This window comes from Cyclopterus lumpus, chromosome 9 (genome assembly GCF_009769545.1).
Source record: "Cyclopterus lumpus isolate fCycLum1 chromosome 9, fCycLum1.pri, whole genome shotgun sequence".
Lineage (NCBI taxonomy): Eukaryota > Metazoa > Chordata > Actinopteri > Perciformes > Cyclopteridae > Cyclopterus > Cyclopterus lumpus.
This window is the reverse complement of record NC_046974.1, coordinates 5,530,281-5,541,469: the sequence shown is the minus strand read 5'-3', so window position 1 is coordinate 5,541,469 and position 11,189 is coordinate 5,530,281. Positions and strand designations below refer to the sequence as shown.

At 43.0% G+C, this 11,189-nt stretch overlaps 1 protein-coding gene across 3 annotated transcripts; it reads right to left on the bottom strand.

Annotated features, from left to right (window-relative positions):
• Positions 1-3,088: 3,088 nt before the first annotated feature.
• suds3 (SDS3 homolog, SIN3A corepressor complex component) lies at positions 3,089-10,758 on the bottom strand. Of its 3 annotated transcripts, none has more exons than XM_034542001.1 (12): positions 10,557-10,758; positions 8,880-8,949; positions 8,687-8,742; positions 8,145-8,216; positions 7,362-7,381; positions 7,067-7,223; positions 6,728-6,823; positions 6,548-6,609; positions 6,427-6,448; positions 5,572-5,695; positions 4,604-4,688; positions 3,089-4,010 (listed from the first exon to the last, which is right to left on the bottom strand). In XM_034542001.1, exons 1-12 carry the CDS (start codon positions 10,666-10,668, stop codon positions 3,912-3,914), a joined length of 975 nt encoding a protein of 324 aa, XP_034397892.1. In that variant the 5' UTR covers positions 10,669-10,758; the 3' UTR covers positions 3,089-3,911. The 3 variants fall into 3 exon arrangements, with proteins under 3 accessions (XP_034397892.1, XP_034397893.1, XP_034397894.1); XM_034542002.1 differs by lacking the exon at positions 10,557-10,758 and adding an exon at positions 9,804-10,505; XM_034542003.1 differs by lacking the exon at positions 10,557-10,758 and adding an exon at positions 10,450-10,503.
• Positions 10,759-11,189: the final 431 nt, after the last annotated feature.

The window sequence follows — 11,189 nt, the reverse complement described above, 5'->3', positions numbered from 1 at the left end:
GGGGAATAAGCCGCGAGCAACATGAAAGGTGACAGAAAGTAAGTAAGTAGCTCACTGGATACAACTAAATAATTTTGCTGTAGTTTATGGGATTCATCGGCGTCTTGGCGTGAATAATTCAACAGGGCGACAAAACGTTGCGCAATCAAAAGGACGAGTTAATCGAGAGGATTCGTAACTTGAGAACGTTTGTGCGACGTTAGCGCCGACGTTAGCAATCAAACAGAACGCACAAACAACATCTTGTGTAGATGTATTTACATTAAATTCCACCACTGGAGGTCAGATCTTGTGAGTAAACATATTAAATATAGGTAGATATACTTCATTAAACACTTCACTCGTTCACTCAAAGTAAAAGTGTTTTTTATCAAAAGGTGCTAATTAGTAAGAATAGACACCCAGCATTAACATACGCATTTATATTATTGGTATTGGTAGAGATCTCTGTGCTAATTGACCTTGTTGTATTGTCATTTAATGTAATTTTATGGGAGGGGAATTTGGGAATATGCATTAATTAATCAAACTGCCATGATGAACGCACACAGGGTCCTGATTTCATCACCTGATACTCAAACACTTGACCCTCGTCTGTATTTCAGATTATATTTATTGCTTACCTGGCCTAATTAGTTTTCATCCAACAAACACATTATTTCCTGCACCTGAGGATTAAAAAAAGGCCCATGAGCAAGGCAATCTGGCGCGAGGTAGTTTTAATGTACAACAGTGAGTCATCTTTATACATGGATCACATGTGTTTGTGTTTAAATAGTGAAATTAACACCAGATTTCACACGAGTCTTCTTTTGACAACATGGGGGAACTGTGAGCCTTCGGAAAGAAAAAAAACAAAAAACAACGTGCTGAGTCAGCGCCACGTAAAAAAAACCTGTGAGGGGGGAAAAGGCTGCGAGACGTGCTTCAAGTGCTAAACATAGACGTTGTTTAAAGGAGACCATCATCATTAGGCAACTCTCTTGGAATTAGCAGGAGGGCTGAGAGAAAACACACACACACACACACACACACACACATAGAGAAGTTTAATTTGTAGACACGTAACTTTTCCTGCCTCTAAAGTGGGAAAACGCATTACTTCCAATCGGTAGTTCTAACAGGATTCATGGACCGGATTCACGCTTCAAACTACGAGAACACACTTGAATAACATGGTAATTGGCGTTAAGCTGTTCTCCAAATAGTTTTGCTTGTTTTTTGTTTTTTTTCGGGAGCATTTGAAAACCTTTTCTAGGCAACGGACGAAAGACGCTTCCGCCCAACAAACGTATCATTTGAAATACAGTAAACCCACATCAGAGACGGATTTATGTACCGTCACTTTTATTTTATTTTTGCTCTCGTGTCAAAAGAAAACATCCAAAAGAGCAGCAAGACACAAATAGCGTATAAATAACTTTTTTTAACCACGTGGATGTTTCAAATGATCGATATTGCCCAAAACAAACAACGAATATCACGAGTCAAACGAGGAGCTTGTACTATAAATCAATTCCTCTCCCAGTGCAGACCTGCTGGAGAGTGACACACACACACACACACACACACACACACACACACTCCGGACCACCAGAGGCTAATCGGAGTCTGCCTGGATCCCACTCGGTCCCCACCAGATAGCGAGATGCAGCTCGCGCCCGGTGGCCACGCAGCGGAGTGCTAACATGCAGTGGAGCGAATGCTCAATTTAAGGGAAAAGAAGGATGAAAGAGGGAATTCGGTGCTGGAACTCGGGGGCTGGTGGAAGATAGAGAGGAGAGGGGGGGGGGGGGGGGGGGGGACCTCTTTTTTTTTAATGTATTTTTTATTGATGCCTTGGGTGAATTCTTTTTTTTTTTTTTATGCACACAAGCAATAACCAACCAAAGACTATAACGGCTCCAGTGAGACTTTCCCATCACGCCCCCAAAAACCACAGCCGGAGAGCGGCCCTTTTTTTTTTTTATTCTTCACACATGTTGAGTGTCAGCAGGTGTTTTACACACTCACGTGGTGCACGAGGAAAACGGTTGATTCATCACCAGAGAGCTGCCCCCCCCCCTCCCCCCCCCCTTTGGTGGTATGAACCCGCAGTGGGAAGCTCAAGACTGATACAATCCCAACCAGCCAGACATGGATCACTAGGGGAGTGGCGTGGAGGACGAGAGCTGCTACTCGGTTAAATGTGAAGATTACAAGTGTGTGTGATCTGAGTGAAGCAGTTAAAGCTGGAGCAATCAGCATCTGCCCTAATTCCCCCTAATTAATGGTGATATATTTATTTATATATATATATATATATATTCTCATGATCTATTGATTCCAGAAAAGGGGACGTTTGAATTGAAAATTAATTGATATTTAATTCATGGCTATAATAATGTAATAAGTTACTATGTTTATCCAGTGAAATTAATGAACGGCAGTTCATATAAATTCTATTATGAAATAACACCAAAAAATAACTTCTATTAGTCTCTAAATGGGCCCCTGGACAGTAACACGGACCTGATTGTTTAAATAAGGGCTAATCCAGTAGGGGGGGGGGGGAACCTGTGCTGAAGGTTGTGTGTGTGTGTGTGTGTGTGTGTGTGTGTGTGTGTGTGTGAGAGGGTGGATTACATGCTGGCAATTCAAAGTGATGTGTAAAAATAAGTGATATGAACACTGAGGTGGAAAAACACAGCGATTCAAATGCGTTTCTTCACCCCATTATTATAACGATCAAGATATGATCACAAATGTTTCCCCGCGAGCGTCTGCAGATGTTGCAGTTTCACAATCAGGGGGTCCACGTCACTGGAAGAGTTATTGTTTTTGAATACACATTAATATACTCTCCAGCGTGCTCATTTAAAGCAGCTACGAACCAATATTTATATATTAACAATGTTCCAAAAGGCCGCCGGGTTTCCAGCTCGGTGTTTTGGGGGTTTTTGACGGACTTCCAGGCAGCTGTTTTCAGTGAAAAGAAAAGCTCTAGAAAGTCGCTGTGAGTAATATTGATTACGATGAGTATTTCAATGCCAGCAAACTTTGTGTATTTAAGAAAATATCACAGCAATGAACCGTCCCATCAAAAGAATAAAATGCAGAAAACATTTTAATAAAATGTAACGGTACAAATCAACAGTCAACTCGGTGCTCCACATTGCAAATACAGTCGTTCAGATCGTTCGCATACGGAGGGGATCACACAAAATGGCAAAGAAATGACACTTCTTTTTTCCAAATAATAATAATATTTTTTTAAAAAAAGAAGAAAGTAGGGTTTTTATACAGGAGGATTTTTAAACATGTTTTTTAGGACAAACGTGTCAAGCAGCAGTTTCCCCGTTGACAAAAAAAAAAGAAAAAAGAGGCACAGTTTAAAAAAAATGACGTGACTTCTGGTTTTTACGGAAACTGACGAGTGATTTATGACAATCATCCAAAAACCTGCAGCAGCTACAACATCTTCATTTCCCCTCGAGTGTGAAAGACAGTTCCTGTGGGTCAACGCGAGGCTGTCGAAGTAAACAATAACTTAGCGGTTGAAGGTAAAGGAGGACAGAACGCCGTGGAAAAGATTTGGCTCTTTAATGACCACCGACTGCCTTCACACACGAGCCACATAGTGACAAATAATGCCGGAGAGACAGTCAGATCCCACTTCTACTGGATTATCATTTGGTTTATGTTGGGGGGGGGGGGGGGGGGGGAACAGACCCAATCTGGTGAGATGTTGAGATGTTATTCTTGGCCACGGAAGACGTGTATGTTTGCGTAATGGAGGGTGACGACGAGGAAGAACACAACGCCGCATGTGAGATGCAGCAAATCGGGGGAAACCGGAGGATGAAGAAAGTGGGCGGATGGATGGATGAATGAACAGAGGGGGGGGGGGGGGGGGGGGGGTGTTAATATTTTCACGCAGCCGACCGTCGTCGGATGACAAACGCTCCCCTCTGCAGCTGTCCCAGGTAGATCCTCATCTTTGTACTGTCACTCGTCTTCCTCACCCAAATCTGGTGAACAAAAGGATCAGACATTTAAGAGACGACTCTCATTTCACCCTCAGTGTTTAGCGAGGGTCAAACACTGGTCACATTAATCTGTGGCCTTCCAACCAACCGACATATCAAAGCTACAAATGAGATGAATGGACGGGCCAATCACAGCCCTGCGACCGCCAGAGGCAAAACCATTTGTTTTCAACATTAGTATTCCTCGTTTAAGATTGGCGACAAATACCACTCAAAACAGGAGTGAGCCATTCCTAATTTCAGCCGTGGATGAAGACGCATTCGTTGCTCTGGTGAGGGTGCATGTGGACTCAAAATGAACGTTCATGGTGATGGAGGAACACGTCACTCAGTGTGTAACAGTGTGGCTCATTATTGTGTCTTTTAAATGGGGTTTGGACAACTGTGGAGCTCTACGGCCACAGACGAGTAACACGCGCCGAGCTTCTGCTACACAGACAACACTTAGCTAACGGAAATTCATGGGATTTATTGATAATAAAAAAAGGACAATATAGAGTTCCCCCGGGCATCGTGTTTAATGCAGAAAACCCAGTTCAAAGTGCAAGAGGAGACAAAAGAGAACTAAAACTCACCTCGTTGGTCCCCACTGAGCTGATGACACAGCTAATCTTTGTGTTGTCCTTTGACTCCAGATAGATGGCCTGGCTCTTGTGGTACCTGTCAGCATAAAAAAAATAAAAAATAAAAACAAACACAAACAATAAAAGTGAATTAATTTGGCACTCGAGGTGAGAAATGACGTACGGGCATGAGACAGGAGAGCGGTTCATTATACATGATTCTACCCAGCTGAATACACCGCCCTCCTCCTGAGATGGCACTAAATAGATAATTGGGACTGGAAAGTCAAAACAACAAAAACATTTTTTTGGGTTTAATGGCTCTAAACTGTCAAGAGGACAGGAGCAACCCAGGGGAAGAGACTGACAACCGTTTGATCATTAAGGGCCCCGCTGAAGAATAACGATGCGAGTGTCTCCCTGCGGCTCTTTCGCGAAGGCTTTCCGGGCGGATAAATGAGACTTTGCCTTGAAAAGAAAATTGCGCATACTTCACAGCTCGCTCCTCTTCCTCCGTCTGTATCAGCGGCTAATAAGACAGACTGCTATTATTGATGCCCGTCTTCGCGTTGACCTTGTGGTCCGACGCGCGTCAGGCGGAAAAAAAAAAAAAGGTCACCAGAGCGGCGTCTGGTCAAGGATTCAGTCTCTTTATCTCGGCATCATAGCAGAGCGTAGCGCGGATTCTAATGCAGCCAGCCTTTTCTGGATGTGTGTTTTTAAAAACATTTTTTTATTGTGGCTTCAAGCACCAGCGCTTATTCAGTGGCTCCTGAAGAAATATCTCTTTCTGCGGCTTAGAGCAAAAACAGTCTGCCATCAAAGTGGTTGTAACGTCTTTTTTTGAAGACCAAAGCCAGAGACGTCAAACACATGGAAATGTGGCCATCTAGTGGCGGCACGAGCTGTGTGTGTGTGTGTGTGTGTGTGTGTGTGTGTTGGGCGAGATGTCAGTTTTTAGAATGACGCCACATATTCACCATCTTTTGTCGTAGTAGAGCTTCCCCTCCTCGATGCGGGCCTCGTAGCGCTGGGAGGGGCTCTCGATGGGAGTGGAAGGGACGTGCTCTGGGGACGAGGGGGACACCGGAGAGGGAGAAACACCTGGGTAGCGTTGCCGGGCAGAACACAAGTACAAATAGTTTAATGGCTTCATGGAGCACTTTCGGGACATTTCGGAGAAAATAGGCTCATTCGCTTTCTTGCTGAGACGAGGGGATGAGAAGATCGATAGCCCCGTTCACATGAAGTTACAACCAGCAGCCGGTTAGCTTAGCTTAGCATAGAGACTGGAACCAGGTAGGGCCGCCCCTCTTGGTCAATTAGTCGATGTATATGATGTTTGATTGAAAAAAAAAAAAAAGGACTGTATTCGACTAAATGACTTATTTCCAAAGTAATTCTGAGCACATCTCTGATAAACAGAACATTTAAAGTGGTGCTTTTGTGAGGCAACGCAAGTTTTACAGATCCGGAAAGCCCTGGAAAGAGTTAGTAGTATAAAAACCTCCTGCCGACTGTGTTATTGGGGATTATGTGATTTCCTAATTCTCGGCCGGGAGACTTCCTGAAGCCTCCGCTGGTCGCGGTGGAAGTTACAGCCAAGAATTGGTCCGGGGCGTCGTTCACGTTTTGACCAAGCCAATCCAGCCGTTTCAAGTCTTTGTGCTAAGCTAAGCTAAGCTAACCAGCTGTAGCTTCATATTCAGGAAACAGAAGTGGGAGTGGTGATCGATTTTTCTCCTCAGACTCAGCAGAAAAGGTGATGACTATTTATGTCATTGTGCATTTCAAGAGGATTTAAACGGTGTAAAAAAAGGTGAGCATTCACATACCTGGCCGTTTTGGTGATTTAAGCTGCAAGAGAGGGCGTGAACATTTTTAGAAGACATGATTGGAAAAGAAATACTAATCAGCGGGGACATGCATAATATCGAGACGTTCAGCAACACTTACCTTATTAAGTGTTCTTAAATCTTCCATTATCTGGTCGTCTGTTAACAAATAATTTAGCTGAGGTGTGAAGAGTTAAGGAAGGTTTTGAACACAACGCAGTGGAGAAATATCTCCCCTCGGAATCAAAACGCACCGTGAGAATATTCTGTCAAACTAAATACAAGTTTATGCGAAGGATATCTGGTGCAGGTTTTCTCCGTTTGTCTGGTATTGGGACCGGATCGTTGGGCCGTCTCCTCAGCTTCCGAGTCATGATCGGTTTTACCTCCATCGAGTCTGTGCGCGAGGAAACGACGACAAAATGAGATAAACGTACAAATTGTGTCCAACATTCTCAAAAGGTTCGTGAAAAACAAACATCCTAAACAGAAACTTAAAAAAAGGGCCGACACCAACATCATAAACTACTGTAACTGTCCCGTTTTCAAATCAGACAACTTAACATTAAAATGTGCGGAGTGAGAACAACTCACACTTCCACGCGTCTGCTGAGCAAGTCCCCGATTAATAATCTCTTACCGCCCGTCAGCTCCATAGTTAATTTTTCATTCTCGATCATCTTCTTCTTCTCCTCCAACTCTGCGATTAGGTTTTCCTTCAGCTCAACCTTTTTATCGTCGAACTCTTTCACCGCCGCCTTCTTCTCCTTGATGTAGTTCCTCTCCACCTGCTCCGTCTGCAGGAGGACGAGACAAGGAAATGATGGAGGGGGGGGGGGGGGCGAGATGCTTAGCTTGTAATGCCAAAATAAAAATATAACAAGCTAATTCCATAGAAACTGTATCAGTCAGTCAGCAAGAAGAAATGTACTCACTTCTAGTTGTAGAAACAGATCTGTGAAGGGAAATAAATAAATATCTTTGAACAAACAAAGTAATATTGACTGAGTGCATACAATTCTGTCACACACAAAGAAGCCGATGAGTCAACAACACAATATGGAAACCAATAAAATGAAAACAGTAGAATGATGGAACAACTAATTTGATCTGTAAGTTTACTAAATAAGGATGTCTGGGTAGACACCGTGCTACTTTATTGATTTCCCTTTTCTGCAAATCAAAAATATACAATTTCTATCCTTACACTGGAAAGTTAAATCGACATGTCGGAGCTCACACTCAATGTCAACACTGAACCCCCCCCCCACCCATAGGTTTTGTCTGTTGACAATGCAAATATTTATTAAAACCAGATGGTTCAGGTTAGTCTTTAAAATAATCAATAAATTCTAAATTTGATAGGAAAGCAGGTTAACAAAAAAAGGCCAAGCCAAGACTACAGTCATACCAGAATGTATGTACATGAGTACTGCAATAATACTAAAACAAGTTCCCTACAGTTTATAAAAAAAAGTTTTTGCAACATACTTCCATGGCCATACTCTAGTATTTGTATATCCATAAGCGCTGGCATTTGAGAAAGTCTCCTTTTTTCTATTTCCCCATCTCCCAGCTGGTGATTTACCACACAGTTGATTACCAAAGTTCTCTACTGGCAAAAAAACTAAACCAATAAATTAAAGCAGGCCCTCCACAGTGGTGGTAACGTGCTGAACGCACCAGAAGTGAAGCGAGTTCTGCCTCTAAATACTTGCCGGCGTTTCGGAGTCTCTCTTTGTACTGCTGGTCGAGCTTCTTCATCCTCTTCTGATACTCCTGCAGCGTACCTGCAAAGAGCACGTGCTATTTACCGAACACGAAGATCTATGGAATCACAACTTTTGTGGCGTTTGTCTTATCGTGACTTTTTTTTCTTTTTCTTGTTGGGTGACAGCCGGTAACGTTAGACGTTACTCCAACACGAGTTGTTTATTTGCAATACGTCTCCAATATTTCTAGAGCACAAAATCTACGCCGCCATTCACTGTACAGAAACTGTTTGAATCAGGAAACAGGCGGACATGACTATTCAAAGAAGAGCAGACGAGAGTTTTTCAGCAGCTATCGCTGAAATAGCATTCGTGGCCTGTTGATGTAATGCCAACCCACCATTAGCAATCAGTTAAAATGTAACTAAAAGGAAAACCCTAATGAAAAGGGAATTCCCAACGATCACTTAAAAACCCGTCCAGCTAAATGAAGAGTTAGCAGTCAATTCCTGACACACTTCAGATGTAAATAAAATCACATTGATTACCTTCTTGTAATTGCTGCAACTGTCTTTTCAGAGAGGCCAGTTTGTCTTGGTACATTCTGCAATGACATAAACCAGAGCGAATATCACATAACATTCAAAACACTCACCTTGAAAAAAAAAATATATATATATATATATATATTTTTTTTTTAATGAAAAGGTAAAACAGCTGATCCATGATTGAAGCACTTACTGCTCTTTGATTTCAACATAGTCATCCTCGTCGTGCTTGGCAAGGTCTGTTTCACTGGCATCTTCCGTGTCTGGAAAAGGTCATGACAGGACAAGAATTGACTCAATATTCAAAAAGCACTTCTCAACTAAACTATAAAAACGATTTTTTTTTTTTAAAGGTGCATGCACGCTGTTCCACGAGATCTTAATGCGTTTTTTGTTTAGCCTTAATGCAATTAATTAGAGTCAGCGGAGATCTGTGCCAGTCAAAGGACGTGCGTGGCACCGGTACGGTAATGGTGCCAACCGGTGAATTAGAATAGGACACCGGGGAAAATCCAAACCTTGCCACGGATGATCGTGTATTATTTATTCTCGGCTCGACAGCAGGAGACGAAGAAGAAAGAAAGAAAAAGTTTAGCTCGACAACAGCCAATGCTGATAAATGTAAATCAGACGAAATCAATATATACTTCATGCATTTTTTTGCCGCATGGTGGGATTAACCAGAAACGGTCCCCGGCTAACTTCGTACTGTCAGACCAACCGACCCTCGCTCTCTCAAGGCGAAGCTAGCATGTTTGTGCTCGCGTGATGCGGCACAACTTGGGAGCCAAGTTGTTATAAAGCGCCTGTTAACCATCGGTCAGACGACGGTACCTTTAATTTGTTTTAAAACATACACACGAGAGAGAGCGAGAGAGAAGGACAAGGCCCCCGGCCGGGTTAAAGCTGACACAGCAGCTTTCATTTTCGGTTAGCATTCACGTGCTAGCTTAAAGTTAGCTCGTCCGTTAAATCACTAACGCGATTCTTTTTTCCTTTTTTTTTAAGCACAACGGAACCGTCGACGTGCACCGGGAGGAGGAGGAGGAGGAGGAGTAGGAGAGGTGGACACACGGCTCGGGAAGTCGATGTCGGCGAAACGAGCTAGCTAGCTAACCTTGCAGTGCTGTCATCGCCTGGCTTCCCCCTCTGGTCGTGTCTCCCGTCTCTCTCGCTGCTACCCGTCCCGTCTCATCGAGCAGCGTGAAGAGGGGCAGCGGACACAGCTCGACCTGTCAGTGCTCGGAGCTAACGTCACGAAGCTAACGTTATCAAAAACTGCGACGTGCCTAAAGATAACGTCGACGAGAAAAAATAATTTGGTATTCCACAATAACGTGAAGCCAACGTGGTTAAAAAGCTCGGCAGTGATGCTGCCGCGCGCTTAACGTTGGTATTCATAAATCGCCAGCTAACGTTTTAGTTAGCTTGTAAACAAATGCGAGTTTCGTTGTTTGCATTATTATCGTGAACCGTTGGGTCTCAATTGTCTATCCGCAGCGGAGACGCAAGTTTATCTGACGTTAGTTTACGCCACCTGCTCCCGAGACGTTTCCAGGAACTTGATTCGTCGATCGTCGGGCTAGCTAACTTGTTATGTAGCTTGCGAGCTAAGTGCGCGTGACGGCGGTTAGCTGCCCAGTTTAAAAGGGGAGGCAGTCAGAGTTTTATTTTCGGAAGTGCAAAAGAAAAAAAACTGCTCGAAAGTTGAGCGTAAATCTGGAGATCGCTTCAAACGCGGTGTTAAAATTAACTACATTTACTCAATAATCGCGCGCTTCCGTTTCTGTTCCACAAGCAGACGGAGCCCCACTGTCAGGGAGCTTCTTTTTTTTTTTTTTTTTTGGGTCAATTCGTTTTAAAACGTTACCTTCTTCCGAGTCTCTTCCCCTGAAACTTCGGTCGTCGTCGTCTTCCACGCTGTCCAGTTCTTCCTCGTCGTTGTAATAATCCACCATAGGCGATAACAAAGTCGAAGCCATTTGTTCGCTTGGAAAATGTAAACAAACACAAAATTAACAATCGATTTGTGTTTTGCAGCTTGCTTGGAACAGCGCCTACAACTGGCAGGACCCCCGACTAACAAGCTGTCTTACTTTATGCCTGTATACAATGTATATAATAATAACGTTTAATGTGTATGAACATATATATCATTAGATTTTTTGAAATTAGAAAATTGAGTTAATAGATACCTGTAAATAATTCGCTCGTTATTTTGATGTGCATTACAATATACAGTAAAACATTTAATCAGGCATATTGCCGAACATCAGGGGCTGTGGTGGTCTCTTTGTTTTGGCTCCCGGTTTTCTCGCTATCGATTTAGTTTTTCCACACCAGAGGAAAGTTGTTGGGTGGTCATTTGTAAAAATCGAGCGTTTTTCAATTAAGCCACCATGTATTTTCCTGCATCCTGTCTGTTTTTCCACACTTGAACATGTGTTTCCATTAACTCCATCAGTCATGAGACATTTTGACCACCAAAAGAGCTGTACAATGT